Here is a 21,401-nt window from a genome sequence, read left to right as displayed (position 1 = left end):
AATAAAAGAAGATATATTCATATATTGCAGAGAGATGATTATCGAGATAGAATCCACTTTTAATAAAGATACAATTTATTAAAATGAAGTCATACATTCTCAAGAGTTTATTTCAGAGAATGAAAAAACAGAAGAAAAAAATTTCTATGCCTTCTTTAGTGGAAAAAGAGCTGTTGATTGCAGCGAGATAGGGATAAATAGAGATTCTGCAAATACTGAAAGAAGATTACAAGGGAAAGGAATAGCGCAGTTCTACGTGATATGGATAAATGCAACATCAAAATATAAACAAATATATTTTAAAAGGATATTTGTGAAGATCTGAACACATATTGCAGCGATATTTTTATACAAGGATAATTCAATTACTGTTGTTAAATAATTAAATCAAATTGAAGCTGTGCATATTCGAACGTAAATAATGAAGAATCAAACTCAGCTTAATCTAGTGATCATGAGAAAAGAGAAAAACTTAAATCCGCGCCTTGCCGCGAGACCGAGAGAGGAGAGAGAGGAGAGAGAGAAGAGAGAGAAGAGAGAGAAGCAAATTACAGCGAGATGAATACAAGACGAGCAACCATAGCTCCGGGCGAGACGCGATCAGGGACGGAAATGCAGAAACAACAGATGAACGTCAGAGGGACTCTGAACTCGCCAGACCAAAGAAAGTTGAGAGAACGAGAAATCACGGGGGATTCGGCGAGAGAGATATCGATAGAAGATGTACGTCACGAGACAACGAGAACAGAAGGAGACTCCGAATATCCCCGAGTGACGGGACAGAAGAGCGAGAGGGAGAAAGGGAAGATAGTCTTGAGAGCTTTTGGGATTGTTATCGAGCCCCCAATTGGGAGTGCCCGGGAGGGGAGCTCGAGGACAGCTATATTAGAGACTCTCGAAGAAGAAGGGAATACACAGACGCAACCTGGCCACAAGACGCCAGGAGTGAGGGAGAGCATAGTGATTGGACCACCGAAAGAGCCACTTCCTGGGAGACTAGTGAACAGACTGAGCGAGTGGAGGAAGATTGGGGGAGACAAACTTGTAAGCCGTGGTATAAAAGCTCGATGGAAAAGTCCCCAATCCCCAATCTCACTCGACGAGAGAAGATACAGACAAGAGTATCGGGGGACTATGGAGATGACAAACAATTATTTATCCCTCTTGGAGGAGGAGTTGAAGGAAGGAGTGGTGAAGCCCATACAGGAGTCGGAGGTGAAGTGGTTCAACCCGACATTCATGGTCCGGAAGAAGAACGGAAAGTGGAGGAAGATTCTGGATTGCAGAATTGTAAACGAGGAAGTGCTAGGGAAACACTTCAAGATGGATTCCCAGGAGACAGTTGTGGAACTCCTGGAGAAGAGCGATTGGATGACCACTCTGGACATATCGAGTGCATACCAGTATGTAAAGGTGGACGAGCAATTCAGTCCCTATATGCGTTTCAGCTTTCAGAATCAATGCTACGCTAACGTGGGGATGCCTTTTTGAGCGAAAGATGCTCCCAGAGCATTCACAAAGATAACAAAAAGGGCAGCCTCGTTCATCAGAGAAAAGTGGAAAGTCAAGCTAGTAATTTATCTGGACGACATTTTCCTCATGCACTCAGACAGGGATGCATTGAGATTGATCTCACAGGAGATAGCCCAGTTCCTGAGAAATTTGGGCTGGATACTGTCAGAAGAGAAGCTGAAATTGGAGCCCATAGGGAGTGCGGAGTTTTTAAGATGGTTGTGGAATTCAGAGAAGATGGAAGTGACGCTCCAAGAGAGGAAGAGAGTGCTGCTGCTAGAGGATATGCGAAAATGGATAGAACATGAAAAGAAAAGGAGTATACAAAAGACGAGAGACTTTGCAGCACTCCTCGGGAGGCTGAATTTTGTGAGGTTACAACACCCACCAGCGAGCTTGTGGATGAAGCGTATGAAATACTTGCTAAGGCAGGCAATAGCCCGCGGAGGCTGGAACGGGACTGTGATAGCCAACCCAATGTTGTTAGGAGAGTTGACACATTGGAGGAAAACCCTGCGAGAGAACAGACCAAGGAGTCTGAAAAAGAGAACAAGGCCAGCAGTACTTACAACAGATTCGTCAGAGCTGGGATGGGGTGCAGTGTTAACAATACCGATGGGGAACAAAGAGGAGAAGATATATGTCCACGGAAGATGGACCCCCCAGGAGAGTGCGTTAGCGATAAACGAAAAGGAGTCCAGAGCAGTGTTGAGGAGATTACAGAGAAAGGGAGCGTGGATGCAACAGCAGAAGATAGATCATATTTGTCTGAAGACAGACAATATGTCCACAAGATGGACAATACAGAAGAAGAGGGGAGCGCCATCGCTCATTCCAACACTGAGAGCATTGGAGAAGAAACTGAACAGCCTGGACATAATAATACAGACGGAACATCTCCCGGGAGAACAGAATATGGAAGCAGATGCACTCGGCCGGATGGCGAGAAAGCCGAATTATGCATTGAAGGGGGAGAAAGTTGAAGAGATATTGCAAATAGTCGCACCGAGAACACTAGATATTATTTCAGAACCGATGGCGTTGGTGCTCTGTGGAACTTTTTAGAAACGATCCTCTCTGAGAAGGGAGAAAGAGTGATTGAGCTGTAGTTGAACTAGATAGTGCTAATCTGTTATTGAGAAACATCGGATTGACCTTCAAAGAGATGAGAAGTGATGACTCGAATTTACCCCCATGTTAAATAATTAGTGCAAGACTGGAGATGATAATATATAAGAAGGGAATTTCTTCAAACGTAGAGAGATAACGTTGGAGCGAAGGACATATCAGCATCAATATTGACTATTCAAAAGAACGAAAGGGATTCGTAGAGAACGCTGAGAAGATTTAACAAGTCTTGGACAAGTGAAGTACTGATGATACTGGCCCCATCACAACCAAAGATGCTTAATGGATTAGGGGAGTATTTATTGAAACTCTATCCTGTACAAATGTTTTAAGTGGAGAGATTAATAAAGATGAAAGAAAAGTGATTGAGTCTATTAACCTTTTCGGAGAAATAAAGACGGAGGAGAAAGATATTAATTCATCTCTTTGAACTTACAAGAGAGATAAGCAGAGAAGGTGCAAGCAATTTAAATCAATGTGGGTTTTTGACAACTATTTCAAAAGTGGAAGAAACCACATACAACTCAATAGACCCACAAGCACTCCAGAGGAGAGCCCTCATCCCTCATTATGATCTTTGGAGCGTTAAGGCCAGCAGAGCTGGAGAGAATGAGAAGTGATACAACGATATTCAAGGATAATACAATACTTACGCAAGGACAGATCAAAACGTCTGGAGGTGAGATTATCAAAGTTATTTCAAATAACCACCAAAACCCACGTATCGATGCAGTTGAAGCGCTCCAACGCTGGATGGATTTTTCAAAGACATCTTTTGAGACAAGCATATCTGATTTGACATAGAAGGGAGTAGACCTGATAACCTGCAGAGGATCAAAGAAGAATTAGTGGCGGTCCTGAGAGAAAACTGAATACCAGACACATTTACCGCAAACTCGATAAGACAAGCTGTGATAACACATTTTGCAAGACAACAAGATGCAGATTGGAAAGCAATCAATATGTACGCGAGATGGGCGCCAGGTTCTAGAGTAACCCAGGAATACTATACCGCGTTACCGGTGCCAGACACAAATTGGATCCTGGAGACAATCGGTGGATCAGTACCCCAGAGGGGAGAAGATTACAAGCCAGATAAGAGTGGAGATTCGAAGGAGGGTAAGCCCGAGATAGCAGAGGCAAATACGAAAGATCGCACTGAGAAATTACCAAAATCTGGTATTGAAGAAGGGAAGAAACCTACGAGAAAACGATCAAAAAGAAGAGAGTCTTCTGAAGGATGGAGGAAAGAAAAGTGAGACGGTTCAACCTCGATGTTCTACACCCCGACAACCGAGTCGTCAGAAGACACCCCCCATAATCCCCAGCAGCATCTGTGAGCTGACTGGAGAGAAGGATACAACTCCACTGAAGAAGAGAGGCAAAGATCGGAAGAAGCATAGTGGAAGAATCATCGTACAGATAGGGAATGACATTGAAGAGGTAAGGGCCAAACCGATGTCGCCTCAAAGACATCCCAAGAGAGGGAGGGAGAAGAGACAAGGGCCGCACCGTCACCCGCACGCTCTCAATTCATCCTCCGCACGATGACGTGCTAGACAGAAGGGTTTAAGATCATTACTAATAAATAAATAAATAAATAAATAAATACAAAATTTAATAAGAATAAAAATACAATAAAAGGGCTTTCAAGACTCATTGTTGAGGAGCAAACCTGCTCCTTGCGTTTGTTGATTCACTCCATTGCGAATTTATAAAAACGCAGTGAGACAGGTTTGCTCCGAGATAATAGCAAGACGGATGGAGAGACGACAGGAGGAGTGGTGCGAGGGGGAGTCAGAAGTGTGTGGGGAGATGACGAGAAAAAAGGGGCGAGATAGAGAAAGAGAGAAAAGAAGATCAGACGCCCGAAGTGGTTTCTGTACGTCGAGAATCTGGAAAGACACAAATGGAATGAAGAAACAGTTTAAATCATAAGCCAACTCCTTTAATTGTTATCGAACAAGTCGCAAAAAGAAGTGTCAGATTATCCCACGCAGCGTGTGATGAGTGGATTTTCTCTGCTGGATCAGCAGAAGAGCGGGAGGCAGAGCGCTGCACAAGCAGTTTTTTTTTTCACGCCTCGCATGAGCGAGAGCGGTTTTTCTTTCTGCTCCGTTTTTAGCTTTCGCCTCACCGGCTTCCTGCACAGCCTGCAGGGGAGAGCTCCGAGGGGCAAGTCCCCTGCCCTCTGGTCTTCGTGACCAAGGCAAAAGGCGAAGTCGGTGGTGAAGTGAAGCGGACAATGCATTATTTTATTATTCAATTTTTATATTATTGTTTTGAATTTGATCTCACCCTTTTTCCACGTCATTTGGGGAGGGCGAAGTTTTTCACTTAAACCACCCATAAATTGTGAACAACACTCATTATCTCGGAGAAAACCTGTCTCACTGCGTTTTTATAAAAAAAGTGATTGTGGAAAAGAAAAGTTGCTTTGAGTGGTAATGGAGGAAAGAATAACAATTAAAGAAGAAAGAGGGAGAACCGAACAATTCTGGAAGGAGAAAGAGAGAATCATGCCATTGGAGAAAGAAAGAGAAAGAGAAAGAGAGAAAAAGAAAGAAAGAAGAAGTTGGAAAGAAGAAAACGGAATGACACAGAGGAAAAGAAGAAAAGAAGAAAAGATACAGAGAAAGAAGAGAAAAGTATCGCACCAAAATATTCGCTTTGAGATCAGATGAAGAAAACGTTTGGATAAATTTTATCTTCAAAATACCAAAAAGATGCTCTGAAAAGGGGAATCTCCAGAGAGAAAAATGAATTGAGTGAATGAGAAGAAAAAGAAGCAGAAAGATAAAATGAAAACGGGGACAATTAAATGAAGGGAAATATTTCTGCGGCATTTATAATTCTCTGGATGTGGTTCAAAAATGAAAACACGTGGGGTTTTGAGGATTTCAGCAGAAGAAGCAAAGGAGAAGGAAAAGAAGCAAAGGAAAAGGAGCAAAAGAAAAGGATCAAAGGAAAAGGAGAAAGAAGGAAAATAGCAAACAGATGATTTGTGCAAAGAGGGATAGAATTTTGACAGAGAAAAGAGAGATGGAGAGAAAAGATTGAACTGATAAAATTGAAGAAAGAAGGAAAAAAATGAATGGAGATGAGGAAAATTGTGAAAAAGAGAGGGAAAAAATGGAAAAGATAAAGAGAAAGATAAGCAAAATGTATTTGTATATTTCTCTCTAACAAACAACAACAAAAATTTCCTCAGAAAATAAAATTTCTTATCATTTTCCATATCATAATCACTATCATTCTCGCCTTCTTGTTTTTCTTCTTGTTTTTCTTCTTGTTTTTCTTCTTGTTTTTCTTCTTCTTCTTCTTCTTCAACTTCAATTTCTACTTCTACTTCTCACTCATGAACATTACCATCATCAACATAGTCTTCTTCTTTTTCACCTTCTCCTTCTTCATTGTCATCTTTTTCTCCTTCCATATCCACTTTCTTCATGTACGGATAATCGAATTTGTGGAAGTTGTCATCATCGTAGGCACAAGGTGGACATTTCCATGCAGCTCGTCTTCAGCTCTTTCAAAGAGAATGTCTGCAGAATACACAAAAGACATCTATTTCTCCTTCAGCTCAGCCATCAGCTGTGCATCTGAAGTTTCGCTTTTAAATTCAGATTGAACGCCAAGCGCTGTTTGTAGCTGATTTTTTTGTTTGTTTCAGGAGTGAGAATCTTTGAAAAGCAAACAAAAAGTGGAAGAGGAAGAAGAAGAGGCATAAATGAAATTGAATTTGTAAAAGAAGAAGAAGAAGAAGAAGAAGAAGGCCGAAAAGAAAGAAGATACTGAACCTGCAGAATCTTCCATCTGATTTGTATTTAAACTCATGTTATTTGAGGAAGAAGCTGAAGCCGACGGAGCAGTTAGAACAGTTACATAACTTTCTTCCTCTTCACAACCAGTTCTGTCATAATCTTCCATTCTTTCTCCTTCTCCTCCTCCTCCTTCTCCTTCTCCTCCTCCTTCTTCTTCTTCTTCTTCTTCTTCTTCTCCTTCTCCTTCTCCTTCTCCTTCTCCTTCTTCCATCTCATCATCATCTTCTTCCTCTTCTTCCTCTTCTTCTTCTTTAACTGAAACAGCCCACTGGTCTGCTTCTCCAGTCAGGATACGAAGATAAGTACCAGCTGGAGATGAACATTCACAATCGTTTCCATTTTTGTCAACGTCATAGACTTCTTCTTCTTTGCCGTCTTCTTCTTTTTCAACTGGAGCAGCATGCAGATCTGCAGAAGAAATAGAAGACATCGAGAGGCGGCTGCTGATTGTGGTGTCTGAGGCAGCTGGGGTGTATATGCAGCACGTGCAGATTGTAGCTGCTGCCGCTGCTGTTGCAGCGGGCGCTGCAGATGCTTCGAGGGATATGGCGTTACACAGCTGGTTGTGTTGTATGGGGATGTTGTGCGTGAGTTTGTATTGACGCACTTTTGGCTATGCTTTCAGTTCAGCTGTTTCAGCTTCTTTCTTCACAAACAGCGTTAAAGGGAACGAAGACGGGGAGCAAGCGAATATTTAACAGCAACTGATGTAAATGCATTTTTACCATTCTTTGATCTGTTTGATTTGTCTGTGCTGCCATCATTAATAACGCAGCTGGTGTGGCGATCAAAGCAATTCAAGCATGTGGTGGTGAAGCTGGAAGATGATTCGTGGAAAATACGATTTTCCAATGATCAAAAGAAAAAATCAAAGCTGAGATACTTCTGTTCACTTTGTCCACGAGTCAAAAGAAAAGAAAAGAAAAGAAAAAAGTGAATGAAAATAGAATTGTCTTTCAACTGCTTTTCAATAATTCGTCAAACATGATTCACAAAAATTATAATTGAAGCAAAGACTGAGAACAATTAACTGAAAAAATAATTGAAATTAATTATTGAAAAACTTATGAGCTGATTGATTTTTGTTGTTGTTTGTGAGCATAAAAAAAAGAATTTTCCATTTAAAAAAACACAACACAAAAAATGATACTGAGGAAAATTGTCAAAGAGAAATTGCAATTGCAATATTAAAAGAATCACATAAATGCAAACATTTTATTTCATTTTTCAAAAATTTGCTATTTATCTGATTATTGGACGAAATGTTTATACAAAAAGAATCATGAAAGGAAAACAAAACAAAATAAAATAAAAAGTTTTCAAAAAAAGATGTGTGTTTGATTGATTAATTAATCTCTCACAAACAGTGAAAAAAGGAAGGAATATAAATACGGCAATCACTTATTGAATTTAAAAAAAAGATAAATACAAGCATAACTGACTGTTATTTTGAAAAATAACAAAACATAGCATAACAATTAATCTAAATAACATCAACTTCCGGGAATTTCACAATCCCTCTTGTTCCAGAATAAAACTTTGTGATTGGATACTGCCGCACTTCTGGATCGTTTTCCCACCTATCCGCAATGCATGCAGATTCCCACTTGCAACCAATATTCAGTTTGTAAAAATAATCTTCCGAATCCATAAGAATGGCATTTGGCTTTCCTTTGTAATCGCGCTGGACAACTGTTTGCATGCAAACATAAGCAATGAAATAAGTCCCCCAGTAATCATGCTCCGGATCCGAACCAAATTGGTGGATAACGGGACTTTTAATTTCCACTCCACCATAAATTCGATCTTTCATGTATGATAAACGTCCCATAGGCAACATAATCTTGAATTCTTCCAAGACTTTTCCAAGAAGCGGGCTTCCCTTAGGTGCCATCAAAAACCCAAGTTCGATATGATACGCGGGAGGCCAATAGCTATTGAAGGCAAGCACATCTGCTTTAGCCTTTGTCAAATTTCGATGAAAGTCTTCTAAAATAGTTTCATTGCAAATATATGTCGTTGCATCCATCCACACACCTCCATACTTGTAAAGCAACGAAAAGCGAATAAAATCAGCTTGATTCGCCAAAGGAAGTTTCTTCAATTCGGATGTAAGTGTTTTTCGATCCAAATACAAACTTAGCGTCGAATCTGTGATAAATATAGGAGTGAAATTCTTGACTTTTTCCTTCAAGTTGTGCAAAAGAAAGCGCACTTCCGGATTCATTTCTCCTTCCCAATAAAGCCAGATGATTTTTGGAACTTCATACGAGTCGTCATCTTGCATAGGCACAAAATTATGAAGAAAAGGTTCTTCACTTGATGATGCAGCTGCAGAAAGGAAAAACGGGAAAAGCAACAATAGATACATCAATGAAAATTGAATCTTTGAAAATTCGATGAAAAAGAAGAATAAAGAATTACATTAAAAATAAAATAATGTCAGAAAAACACACATAAAATTCACGGAATAAATTGAAACAAAGCACACTTCCCAAGCAGCTGGGGCTGAAGATTTCGAGAACGATTTTATTTGATCTCATGCATAACTTGCTCCAAAATCAAAATTTCAAAAACTTCTTTTGATCGACAAACATATGTATGTGGAAAACCCAAAAATGAAAATGGCTCATTTATTTATTATGAACAAAAGATCATCAAAAGAGAAAGAAAAATTATGTGTCAAATCAGAAAAAAATTGATTTTCAACAATTCCACACAAACAGAAGCTTTTGTGAAAATGCCAAGTTGAAACAGAAAAATAAGCGATATTCCAAGCATGATGAGCAAACCTCGCTCGAAGGCACAAAAAGCAGAATTTCTGCCAAATGTGAAAATGTGCATTCGAATTCGAGAAAAAATCGTCCCAGTTGCAGAACTTGTCTCGCATCGCACATCAAATTCTTCCAAAGCACTGCTCCATCTGGAAGCATTCATTTCCGATGGGTCTGATTTTTCAGGCAGAATGTGTTGTTGCAGATTCAAAAGGGAATCCATCAAAAGAAGAGAAGCCCAAATACGAGATTTGTCGTTCATCTGACTTCTTTCCCTTTGCTCTTCAAGCGAGCAGAAATGGATTTTGACGATGGTTGTTTCTGTCATTGGCTTGAAGTGATTGGCTTCAACAGCAATTTCATGAGGCCAAACGTTCAAAGAATCTTCCAAGAAATGATTATTGAGATTGACATTTTAATTAACAAAGCTATCTGGAACGAATGAGAAATCGGAATTTCTCGAATTTCTTCTTCGTCTTCTTCGTCATTGATGTCTTCTTCGTCTTCTTCGTCTTCTTTGCCTTTGAGGTTCATGAAGCGAATTTCAAGCATCTCTTTCGCGGATCAATCAAACCCCATCAGATTGTGTTTTGGCAGCATCATTTCCTTCAAAATCGCAAAATGTGTTGGGAGCATCATTGGAGCCAGCAAACATGTTGAATTTGAACCCGATCATTCGAAGCGAATTGCTAGCCAAGATATGATGCAAGCACGCAGACGTCTTGAGCGTTGATGATGATGAAGGGAAATATGTTTGAAGAGCGATAAAAGAAAGAAAGAAAAAGTTGATGAGTTTTTTTTGCCAGCTATTTGTATTGCTCGAATTAATTGTATCTTCTTTGCCTTCTTCGTAATCATCTTCGCCTTCGCGTTGTTCACCAACCACTTCAAAATCTTGTTCTTCCAAAAAATCAGCTTCTTCGGTTTCTTCATCTTCATCATTTTCTTTGTCTTCTTTTCCTTCTTCAGCATCTTCGGCTTCAGCTTCAACTTCATTCAGATTCGCATTAACATTCTGATCTTCAAATAGCTTTCTTGATCTTTCACTTCAGTTGTCGAGCAACAAATCCTTGTTTGTTTGGAAAGTGCCTTTCTTTCGAATCCGTCACTTTTATTGACAATGTTTCCAGTGAATATATTTTCATTTCCCTTTTCCAAAAAAGTTATTTGTTTTCATAATTGTTTTCGATGTGAAAGTTCTTCTCCAATTCTCAAAAATGCAACAATGATGAAGCAATATCACCATCATCATGATCGTTAAAATTCACTTCAATTCAATCTGGAAATTGTGTTTGTTTCCTTTCCCCAGCATTTCTTCTTCATTTTTCGTCATCTGTCTCCTCTTTCCTTTCACTCAAATTCAATCTTGGAGATTGCAATATATCGGAAAAACAATGGCTTTTCACACAGACATTTCATCATCTGCAAGTTCCTTTGCTTTCAAAAGGCTTCTTCGACATTTGTCTGCCTCTTTCTCTTTCCAGAAAATATGTTTTCAAAATGACACAATCATTTCATTCCGTTTTCATTTCATCCCTCCAGCAATGAATGCAACTGAACTTGGTTGAAGAATTCCAACATTAAATCTCCTTGTTTCCTTGTGCCAAGGGGAAATGAAAGGCTCATTCATTCGGCGCGAACTTTGAGCAAAGCCATCTGAGGGAGAAAAGAAGAAAGCAACTGAATCAGCTTCGCACTTTTGAAAAATTCTATCTAGAATGTGAAATAAACGAAGTGAATTGGTTGTTTTATTTATTGTGAAAACATAAAAAGGAAATAATTATGAAGACAATTTCTGTGTTGATAAAGAGGAAAAAGAGGAAGAATGAAGAAGATAATGAAGTAGGGAAATTGATGGAAAAGATGAAAATGGCTATGGTGATGATTGTGATGAAAATTGAAAATGAAGGAAACCTTTTCGGTTAAAAATGAATCGTTTACTTGCATTTTCAATTCATATTACAACTCTTCTGTTTCTAATATAAAAGCTTTATTTGAGCTAACTCAATGGCTTCCACCATCTTCTCCTTTTGTCATGCTTTTTTTATGGAAGTGTTCTATAAGTAATTGATGGACATTTCACAGTCTGAATCTTTCCTAATTGAATCTGCTCCGAAAACTTATTGATCATGGAGAGGAAATTCACTGATTGGGATAACATGTATGCAATTCCTTTAAAAAAAAAAAAGCATCTTCAAATTAGAAATCTGCATGCAAATGCTTTAAACTTTTGATAGAACGCAGTGAGACAGGATTTGCTCCGAAATAATGAGTTTGATCTTTAAATTATGGGTGGTTTGAGTGAAAAACTTCGCCCTCCCCAAATGACGTGGAAAAAGGGTGAGATCAAATTCAAAACAATAATATAAAAATTGAATAATAAAATAATGCATTGTCCGCTTCACTTCACCACCGACTTCGCCTTTTGCCTTGGTCACGAAGACCAGAGGGCAGGGGACTTGCCCCTCGGAGCTCTCCCCTGCAGGCTGTGCAGGAAGCCGGTGAGGCGAAAGCTAAAAACGGAGCAGAAAGAAAAACCGCTCTCGCTCATGCGAGGCGTGAAAAAAAAAACTGCTTGTGCAGCGCTCTGCCTCCCGCTCTTCTGCTGATCCAGCAGAGAAAATCCACTCATCACACGCTGCGTGGGATAATCTGACACTTCTTTTTGCGACTTGTTCGATAACAATTAAAGGAGTTGGCTTATGATTTAAACTGTTTCTTCATTCCATTTGTGTCTTTCCAGATTCTCGACGTACAGAAACCACTTCGGGCGTCTGATCTTCTTTTCTCTCTTTCTCTATCTCGCCCCTTTTTTCTCGTCATCTCCCCACACACTTCTGACTCCCCCTCGCACCACTCCTCCTGTCGTCTCTCCATCCGTCTTGCTATTATCTCGGAGCAAACCTGTCTCACTGCGTTTTTATAAATTCGCAATGGAGTGAATCAACAAACGCAAGGAGCAGGTTTGCTCCTCAACAATGAGTCTTGAAAGCCCTTTTATTGTATTTTTATTCTTATTAAATTTTGTATTTATTTATTTATTTATTTATTTATTAGTAATGATCTTAAACCCTTCTGTCTAGCACGTCATCGTGCGGAGGATGAATTGAGAGCGTGCGGGTGACGGTGCGGCCCTTGTCTCTTCTCCCTCCCTCTCTTGGGATGTCTTTGAGGCGACATCGGTTTGGCCCTTACCTCTTCAATGTCATTCCCTATCTGTACGATGATTCTTCCACTATGCTTCTTCCGATCTTTGCCTCTCTTCTTCAGTGGAGTTGTATCCTTCTCTCCAGTCAGCTCACAGATGCTGCTGGGGATTATGGGGGGTGTCTTCTGACGACTCGGTTGTCGGGGTGTAGAACATCGAGGTTGAACCGTCTCACTTTTCTTTCCTCCATCCTTCAGAAGACTCTCTTCTTTTTGATCGTTTTCTCGTAGGTTTCTTCCCTTCTTCAATACCAGATTTTGGTAATTTCTCAGTGCGATCTTTCGTATTTGCCTCTGCTATCTCGGGCTTACCCTCCTTCGAATCTCCACTCTTATCTGGCTTGTAATCTTCTCCCCTCTGGGGTACTGATCCACCGATTGTCTCCAGGATCCAATTTGTGTCTGGCACCGGTAACGCGGTATAGTATTCCTGGGTTACTCTAGAACCTGGCGCCCATCTCGCGTACATATTGATTGCTTTCCAATCTGCATCTTGTTGTCTTGCAAAATGTGTTATCACAGCGTGTCTTATCGAGTTTGCGGTAAATGTGTCTGGTATTCAGTTTTCTCTCAGGACCGCCACTAATTCTTCTTTGATCCTCTGCAGGTTATCAGGTCTACTCCCTTCTATGTCAAATCAGATATGCTTGTCTCAAAAAGATGTCTTTGAAAAATCCATCCAGCGTTGGAGCGCTTCAACTGCATCGATACGTGGGTTTTGGTGGTTATTTGAAATAACTTTGATAATCTCACCTCCAGACGTTTTGATCTGTCCTTGCGTAAGTATTGTATTATCCTTGAATATCGTTGTATCACTTCTCATTCTCTCCAGCTCTGCTGGCCTTAACGCTCCAAAGATCATAATGAGGATGAGGGCTCTCCTCTGGAGTGCTTGTGGGTCTATTGAGTTGTATGTGGTTTCTTCCACTTTTGAAATAGTTGTCAAAAACCCACATTGATTTAAATTGCTTGCACCTTCTCTGCTTATCTCTCTTGTAAGTTCAAAGAGATGAATTAATATCTTTCTCCTCCGTCTTTATTTCTCCGAAAAGGTTAATAGACTCAATCACTTTTCTTTCATCTTTATTAATCTCTCCACTTAAAACATTTGTACAGGATAGAGTTTCAATAAATACTCCCCTAATCCATTAAGCATCTTTGGTTGTGATGGGGCCAGTATCATCAGTACTTCACTTGTCCAAGACTTGTTAAATCTTCTCAGCGTTCTCTACGAATCCCTTTCGTTCTTTTGAATAGTCAATATTGATGCTGATATGTCCTTCGCTCCAACGTTATCTCTCTACGTTTGAAGAAATTCCCTTCTTATATATTATCATCTCCAGTCTTGCACTAATTATTTAACATGGGGGTAAATTCGAGTCATCACTTCTCATCTCTTTGAAGGTCAATCCGATGTTTCTCAATAACAGATTAGCACTATCTAGTTCAACTACAGCTCAATCACTCTTTCTCCCTTCTCAGAGAGGATCGTTTCTAAAAAGTTCCACAGAGCACCAACGCCATCGGTTCTGAAATAATATCTAGTGTTCTCGGTGCGACTATTTGCAATATCTCTTCAACTTTCTCCCCCTTCAATGCATAATTCGGCTTTCTCGCCATCCGGCCGAGTGCATCTGCTTCCATATTCTGTTCTCCCGGGAGATGTTCCGTCTGTATTATTATGTCCAGGCTGTTCAGTTTCTTCTCCAATGCTCTCAGTGTTGGAATGAGCGATGGCGCTCCCCTCTTCTTCTGTATTATCCATCTCGTGGACATATTGTCTGTCCTCAGACGAATATGGTACATCCTCTGTTCTTTCATTCATGCTCCCTTTCTCTGTAATCTCCTCAACACTGCTCTGGACTCCTTTTCGTTTATCGCTAACGCACTCTCCTGGGGGGTCCAACTTCCGTGGACATATATCTTCTCCACCTTGCTCTCTTTCTGTATTGTTAACACTGCACCCCATCCCAGCTCTGACGAATCTGTTGTAAGTACTGCTGGCCTTGTTCTCTTTTTCAGACTCCTTGGTCTATTCTCTTGCAGGATCTTCTTCCAATGGCATAGGTCTATTTTGTACCAGTTTGGAAAGGTTTTTAAAATTGTTCTTATTAGCATATTATTAATGCTAATAATTATTAAAAACAAACTGTTGATGGAAAATGTCGAAATTCTTCCATCAAAAACTTGAAATTTTTTCTTTTTTCTCAACCCATAATCTTTTCCTTCAGATCACAAATAACAAAAAATTCAACAAATAGGAATAGAAAGGTCCAAAGAAATGCGACATTTCAAAAAAGTGTATAAAATAGATTATTTATTTTTTTGAATGGGGGTATTTGTGTTTATGTTTTATTTTTAATTGTGATTTTTTTCCATTTTAATAATTGAATAATATTCTCATTAGCACACAATTACAGATTGAATAATTCCAGCAAAGTGGAAAACAACAATTTGAAAAGGTTATTTTGTTTCAAATTTTATTTAAATATTCAATAAATAGAGATTTCCATAGGTATTTTTCCATCTTCTTTGTTATTCCAGACTGAAAAGCGGATTCGATGAAAGATGGATATAGTTCCGTTTTTAAAAGGAAGGTTTTTCATGTTACAAAAAAGAATTTCCGACAAAAAATCGAAATTTGAAAGAGAATATGAATAAGATGAAGTAGAGGCAAACATTGGAATGAGATACGTTATTAATGGATAGATCAGATAAAACAGAAAAATTATTGTCGAAAAAGAAGAAGTGGTGAACAGTTTGTCATCGTCTTCAAAGGTCATTGGACAAAGTTGGATTGAAGATATCCAGATCTTTGGGAAGATTTGATATGCAGTAAGCTGACACGGAAGTTGGACAGGGCTGATGGAAGAAATGAAGAAGCAATGCATTGAGACGGATTGACCAAGAATAATTGGTCTTTGTTTTGATCTTGTTCCATGATGAAAAGTTGTTCGAAGATGATGAAAGATTTTCATAGATAATGGAAGAGATGATGAAGGGATAATGAAATGGATAGTTGTGCATTTGTGAGAGACAATTCCACGTTTGGAAATGTTTCTTTAATCGATTTTATTCTCCTTTTGGTAATAATGGAAGTCGAAGCAGCTGTGCGTTTCAGAGGAACAACAGCAAAGAAAGTGAATAAAAGAAATGAAAATACTGAAAATAAAAAGGAACAATGGTAGTGCACGAGCAAAGTTGAGCAGCTGCAACAGAAGGTGAAGTTGCAATTTATGAGAGAAATCGGAGGTGTTGATTTTTAAAAAGTGAGAAAATTAGAAGGAAATGGAAAGCATAAGAAACGTGGAGCATATCGGAACAAGAATAGAAGGAGGAAGAGGAGTCACCAATGCAAAGGTTCGTCAGAAAGATGAAATAAAGAGTTTAGGAGGATGCATATTTGACATTTTTCAAAAATTTTATTGTCTTTCAACGAGATTTCTTTAAAAATATGGGTGATTTTTTTTGATATCATAAAAAAAGATCAAAAATCGAAAAAATAAAATCAATTGTGGCATTTTTTGATCAAAGAGTTAAATCAATTTTTTTTGAAAGTATTTAGATTTAATTTTTGTAATATAAATTTGTTTTATTTCCTTTTGCAAAAAACATACCTTTTTAAGATTTTTAGTGAAAAAAAATTTTATGATCAAGTTTTGTAAAAATTAACAAAAAAATAAATGAATAAAACTTCAGAAAAAAACAAAAGTTTCAAGACTAACTAAATAATACCGATAATTGGGAAAAAAAAGCAAAATACATTGGAAAAGTTTTAAATATGAAAAAAAAATTTTTTTTTGTCTTTCAAAAAATGACAACATTTTATCATCTTTAATTTCTTTGGCTTTAACATCACAAAATCATCATTCCAGTCTCGTGATTGAGTGACTGGATGGAATTATGGAAAAGAAAATATTGCCAAGAATAACAGTTGATTCAAATTCATCTATTTCTCTCTTTTCTCCTGATTATTTGGAGTTCAAACTTTCTTCTCTGTACCATTTGTTCGTTCAAAATTTTCCATTATTGCTTCTTTGACACTCTAATTCCACATACTCGCTCTATCGTTCCTTTATACACAAAGGAATTCATTCCACTCATCCTTTGCTTCCTCTTCTTTCTTCTTTTATTTCTTCAAAAATGCCACTTCCCCTGGCCTCTCCATCTCCTCGCCAACTGCACCATGACCAACATCAACTCAGCTCCACAACACCAACAAACTGCCTCAAAAGGCGGGTGCAGCTCATTCGCCTCATCCGTCTCTGCCAACACATTTTCAGTGAGTGACACAGCCTTCTCCACCTGCTCTGTGAGCGAGGATACAAGTTCTGGAGGAAGAGGCGGTGCTCTTATGATCAAGTACAAGGATGATTCACAAGTGTCAGAATCCTCCTTTTCCATCACCAACATCGTGCTTTCAGCCAACAAGGCCAGTGTCGGAAGAGATGTGTATTTTGTGTGAGAATCCCTTGTCGCTTCTGTGAAAGAGCCCTTGTTCGCCTTCATGGGAAACATCACTCAGAAAGACAACTCGGTTGTTGGACATGACAGAACAGAAGCATTCGGTGATTGGAATGTCGATTTGTTTATATTTATAGATGGATATTTTGCAGACACAATTTATGTTGATGGAACATCAGGAGTGGAAGAGGTGTATTGTGGAATAGAAAAGGCACCATGTTTGAATGTGAATAATGGAATGGGTCATTTGAAGAAGGTGCAATGGAATGTTGCGAAGACAAAGACAAAGAAGACAAGGAAGCTGAAGGTGAAGAGGAAGATGCAGTTGAAGCAACAGAATAGTTTTTGTGTGTATAATGCGATAAGAAATTATAAAAGTTGAAACATGCTAATACTTATCTTTGAAACTCTTTCTTTCTCTCTCAATTTTTTCCTCATCTTCCTCTTCTCTTTTGGAGAGCTCCTTATCTAGCTAAAGAAGAAATTTGCAGAAAGCGTTGAAGGCTGAAGGAGGCCGGGAAGGAGGAGAGAAAAAGAAGGATTAGAAGAAGAGAATGAAGAGGAAGAGAAGAAAATGATGCAACTTCCAATACCCACCTGGCGCTAAAAGCAGCGTCATCAGAGGGCGAGACAATGGAGGGGGACTGGGAAATGAACGACGTAAAAGAAAATGAAGAAGAAGACGCAGCCAACAGAGCTGAAGAAGAGATGGATAATCCAAACACTGACGAAGAGGTGAGAAAAAGAAAACAAAATACTTTATTTAACTCAGGCTCAAACCCTCCCTGCTGCTTCTTCTTTTGTTTCTCTTCTCTGTAATTGAGTAAACCGCTTCTTGGAAACCCTTCCACTCAGATGAATTCGTTGACAATAGGCAGTCATGTGGATTTTCACTAAATATTTTACATCAAACATTTCATCCGTACGTGTAAATAAGTCTTTTATCTCTTCTGCAAAAGATTCAGATGTCTTGACCTTCTAGGAAGAAGACGAGGAAGATGAATAACACGATATGATTTCTCCATGAATCACAAAATGAAAGAATTTGCATCTTCCATTCTCCTTTTTTTCTTCTTATGCAGTAACCTTCTCTCTCTTCATCTCTTTCACAATCAAATCTCCAATTCATTAATGAATAGCTCCCACGGGAACAATATTTTCTTCAAAGTATCATCTGATTCTGTTGAAAGCGATAGAAGAAAAATGAGCAAAATACTCATTTCTCTGGTTGTTGTATTTTTGTTGAAATATTCCCATGCTTGAAAAAAGGATGTTCATCGTTGACGCTACAGAAAACAACTGCAAGACAAGAACCTCAGGAAAACTGCTTATCATCCAATTTATTCAACCATTTTTGCTTCTATCTCCACAAGAAGAGAAAGAAGATCCATTTGAATAAATGTTTGTTTCTGCCGATAACACACACGAACGGGCAAATCACAAATGTGAAGAATACAAGCTCAGCGGCGGTGGTTCAAATTGAGTGAAAAGGAAGGAAGAGACAACTTTGTTGATTGGGGAGTGGGCTTCAGATGTGATAGTGATTGATTATGATGGGCTGAATAAAGCGATCTGTTCATTGATGTGCCATCAGCAGGAGGAAGACATCAAAGAAGAAGAAGAACATTGCGATGAGTTGGATGATGTTGGAGAGCTGGCAAAGCCAGTAAGGGGTGGGCATTTCACAGCTTTTGTTGTTGTTGCGATGAAGTTCATGAAAGAGATGACATTAAAAGAGATAGTAATATGCAAGAGAGCATTTGGAGGGAGCAGAAGAAAAGAATCGATACCAAATGTGGCTGTTGAGAGGTGGAGGAGAAGGAGTTCTGGAGGGTGATGGAGAAGAAATATATTCAGATGATAATTGGAGGTGGAGGAGAAAGAAAGGTCTTTTGTGAGAAATATGAAAGGATGCTTGCTTTGGATGAAGGGAGTTTGACTTTTTCGATCATAATAACAATAAAGCGGTTTGTGGATGACTGATCTGAGAAGGAAGAAGAAGAAGAAGATGTTGATGATGCAGAGAAGATATCTAAAGTGGACTCTGAAAAGAGAAAGCCAGCGTGTGTGGAAAGGAGGCAGTCATCGGCATTACCGAAATATCTGTTGAAGCAAATGGTGCGGTGGAGATGGCACATTGTTCAGTCTTTTTTTTCTGTTCTGTTTCCAATGGCAGCAGAAACTCTGAGAAGCTATCCTGGAAGAGATCCGCAGCCCATGCTTCGCGATCGAAACTAATTGAAAATAAGTGATTTAATGAGGGATGATTCACATGTATGAATATTATTTGATTGAATTAATTGAAATAAAAATATATAGAAGATTAATTTGAAAAACAAGAAATGGAATGAAAGAAAAATATTCAAAAGCAGAAAAATATAACAAACCTTATTAAATGAGGAATTGTGTCTTCATCGCGTCTTGCAAGAGTTTAATGGAGATTGTTTGTGTAGGTCACAACAGAGTGGAAAGATTTGGCGTCTCTATGATTATTATGCAGAGGCAGTTCAGACAGGCATTTCGATGCAGGTTGTCAATGCATACACTCACAAAATGACCAATGCGATCAACTAACAAATCCCTGTCAAGAATGTCTGTTCACAAGAAAATGAGAAAAATTAAAAGCAAATAGTTCAAAATTTTTAAAAGAATATGAAATAAAAATTAAAATAAGCAATTTATTATAAATTGATAATATTTCTTTGTTAAATAAAAAGAAAATAAACACAAACATTTATTCCAATCTTCTCCATCACCAACATTGATCCGTCTGAAATTCTGTTTTTTTCTCTCGTCGAACTCAGAACATCCGCAGCCTTTGGCTCTCATCGCTTTCCTAAAATCTTTCTTCTTTGAAAATCTAGTCAATTTTGTTTGTAATAAGCCAAGTTTCACCAAAGATAAAAGTATTCTTTAGCCAGTCTTCTAAAGATTTCAACACTTGGGGAGTGAAACTTCGCCTCTTCTCCAAACTTCTTCTCATGTGTTATAAACTGTGTCTTCTTTTCATTCGCAATCCTATTTAACTATATGATAGACTTCTTCGCCTGCGTTTCTGCCCCGCTCAAATCAGACAGCAACAAATACAACTTAGACTTGCAGATTCCTTTGAAGCTTCCATTTTCCCTCTTCTTTGCTGCTTCCACAGCATTCTTCAGTAACTGGTTTGCGTATTGTGACTCAAATATAACCCCACAAAGCTTTCCAAACTCTCTTCCATTGTGTCCTTTCAGGATGTGCGGAAAACAGTGCTTGTGAGTGAACTTCTCAAAGGGACCTCCACACAAAATGAGCTAGTAATTCGTATCACATTTCTCATCGACAGCAAGTCTATCGCTTTTAACAATCGAGTTCTCGTTCAGCTCATAGAACAGATTCATTTTCACATCCTACACCACGCACGAAACAAACAGTGAGCATTCGATGTTAACCTGAGGAATCTCAGGAGCCCACTCCTTCTACTGCTTCCTCCGAAATAAATCTATCGCGAACTGAGGGTCAGACGAAGGCCTCGGTGATGGAGCGCACATAAAGCTGTCGCGAAAAGCACACGAAGTATTCTGTACATGTTGCGAGTATTGGATGACGTTAAGCTCCTCCATTTCTGCGTCTGCCCCGTTACTCCCATCAAACCTCCTTTGCTCCACAAGCACTGTCAGCGCACATTCCTCTCCTTCTCTTCCCGCATTGTCGACCCTTTGCCCCTCTTTCTTCTTCTTCTTCAGCAGCGATCATAATTAGCAGATATTGTTAATTTCGTCTTATTCGTTCTCGAAAATTGAACCAAATTCAACTGAATATGTTTTGTGACTGGAACAGAGAAAGATCCATCTGTTTCATCTGTATTTGCTGCTTCTGTTGTTGTGTAACTTTCATCGCTCTCAAAATTGTTCACGTTTCGCCCATGATGCCAATTTTTATGCCAATCCCTCAGATGCCAAGCCATATACCCATCCTCCTCCTCCGTCTCTTCTTTTCTTTTTCTTCCTTTTATCATTCATTGACTCAATCGATTACTCGTATTTTTATTTCCTCTTTTCTCCAGTGCAAAGAAATTATTCAGCCTTCTTCAAGATATGCTCCCTTCACTTAGCTGCTCATTCTTATTTGTGATGAAGCACTTCCTCAACTCTTTATCCTTCGCATCTTCCACTTCTTCGTTTGTTCCAATCCCATCTTGTGACATACCAGCCTCTGCCCGCGCGTCTCCTTCGTCTGCTCTCTGTCTGCTTGAGTCACCATCTTCTTTACGAGCTTCTTCATCCACAACTTCTTCTCTGGCTTCGGAACCTGAAACTTCAAGCTGTAGGTGACATTTTACTCATAATCAGCTGTAATTCGGAATGGACCTAGCTTTCTGTATTTATACACATCACATTCTGTTCTTCCACAATCTTCACCACAGCATCAGTCAGATAGTTCTCCATGCGACGCAGTGTGCCTTTCTTTGTTGAATGAGGAAACTGGCTTCAAAACGATTGTAAACTCATTT

The 21,401-nt window shown here is 39.0% G+C and overlaps 8 protein-coding genes across 8 annotated transcripts; 2 read left to right on the top strand and 6 right to left on the bottom strand.

Annotated features, from left to right (window-relative positions):
• Positions 1-558: 558 nt before the first annotated feature.
• Positions 559-2,495, top strand: MONOS_15409 (uncharacterized protein; the record flags this gene model as incomplete). Its single annotated transcript, XM_067868282.1, has 4 exons — positions 559-1,054; positions 1,105-1,403; positions 1,614-1,711; positions 1,859-2,495. 4 exons carry the CDS (start codon positions 559-561, stop codon positions 2,493-2,495), a joined length of 1,530 nt encoding a protein of 509 aa, XP_067732476.1.
• A 5,210-nt stretch (positions 2,496-7,705) lies between these two features.
• Positions 7,706-8,751, bottom strand: MONOS_17195 (putative Capsular polysaccharide synthesis protein; the record flags this gene model as incomplete). Its single annotated transcript, XM_067870091.1, has 1 exon — positions 7,706-8,751. One exon carries the CDS (start codon positions 8,749-8,751, stop codon positions 7,948-7,950), a length of 804 nt encoding a protein of 267 aa, XP_067732475.1. The 3' UTR covers positions 7,706-7,947.
• Positions 8,752-12,617: 3,866 nt separating this feature from the next.
• MONOS_10585 (uncharacterized protein) lies at positions 12,618-12,914 on the bottom strand (the record flags this gene model as incomplete). Its single annotated transcript, XM_067863045.1, has 1 exon — positions 12,618-12,914. The coding sequence occupies one exon, from the start codon at positions 12,912-12,914 to the stop codon at positions 12,618-12,620; it is 297 nt and encodes a 98-aa protein (XP_067732474.1).
• Positions 12,915-14,266: 1,352 nt separating this feature from the next.
• On the bottom strand, positions 14,267-14,563 carry MONOS_14049 (uncharacterized protein; the record flags this gene model as incomplete). The annotated part of the gene is made up of 1 exon (XM_067866816.1): positions 14,267-14,563. The coding sequence occupies one exon, from the start codon at positions 14,561-14,563 to the stop codon at positions 14,267-14,269; it is 297 nt and encodes a 98-aa protein (XP_067732473.1).
• Positions 14,564-16,582: 2,019 nt separating this feature from the next.
• Positions 16,583-16,963, bottom strand: MONOS_14050 (uncharacterized protein; the record flags this gene model as incomplete). Its single annotated transcript, XM_067866818.1, has 1 exon — positions 16,583-16,963. One exon carries the CDS (start codon positions 16,961-16,963, stop codon positions 16,583-16,585), a length of 381 nt encoding a protein of 126 aa, XP_067732472.1.
• Positions 16,964-18,491: 1,528 nt separating this feature from the next.
• On the top strand, positions 18,492-18,746 carry MONOS_14051 (uncharacterized protein; the record flags this gene model as incomplete). Its single annotated transcript, XM_067866819.1, has 1 exon — positions 18,492-18,746. One exon carries the CDS (start codon positions 18,492-18,494, stop codon positions 18,744-18,746), a length of 255 nt encoding a protein of 84 aa, XP_067732471.1.
• Positions 18,747-18,941: 195 nt separating this feature from the next.
• Positions 18,942-19,738, bottom strand: MONOS_17194 (uncharacterized protein; the record flags this gene model as incomplete). The annotated part of the gene is made up of 4 exons (XM_067870090.1): positions 18,942-19,143; positions 19,297-19,329; positions 19,485-19,503; positions 19,642-19,738. 4 exons carry the CDS (start codon positions 19,736-19,738, stop codon positions 18,942-18,944), a joined length of 351 nt encoding a protein of 116 aa, XP_067732470.1.
• A 1,240-nt stretch (positions 19,739-20,978) lies between these two features.
• On the bottom strand, positions 20,979-21,336 carry MONOS_14052 (uncharacterized protein; the record flags this gene model as incomplete). The annotated part of the gene is made up of 2 exons (XM_067866820.1): positions 20,979-21,205; positions 21,279-21,336. 2 exons carry the CDS (start codon positions 21,334-21,336, stop codon positions 20,979-20,981), a joined length of 285 nt encoding a protein of 94 aa, XP_067732469.1.
• Between the last annotated feature and the right edge of the window lie 65 nt (positions 21,337-21,401).

This window comes from Monocercomonoides exilis (genome assembly GCF_001643675.1).
Source record: "Monocercomonoides exilis strain PA203 chromosome Unknown scaffold9-1957334, whole genome shotgun sequence".
NCBI classification, from domain to species: Eukaryota; Preaxostyla; order Oxymonadida; family Polymastigidae; genus Monocercomonoides; species Monocercomonoides exilis.
Note: the sequence above shows the minus strand (reverse complement) of the source record. Positions and strands in the feature narration are given on the sequence as shown.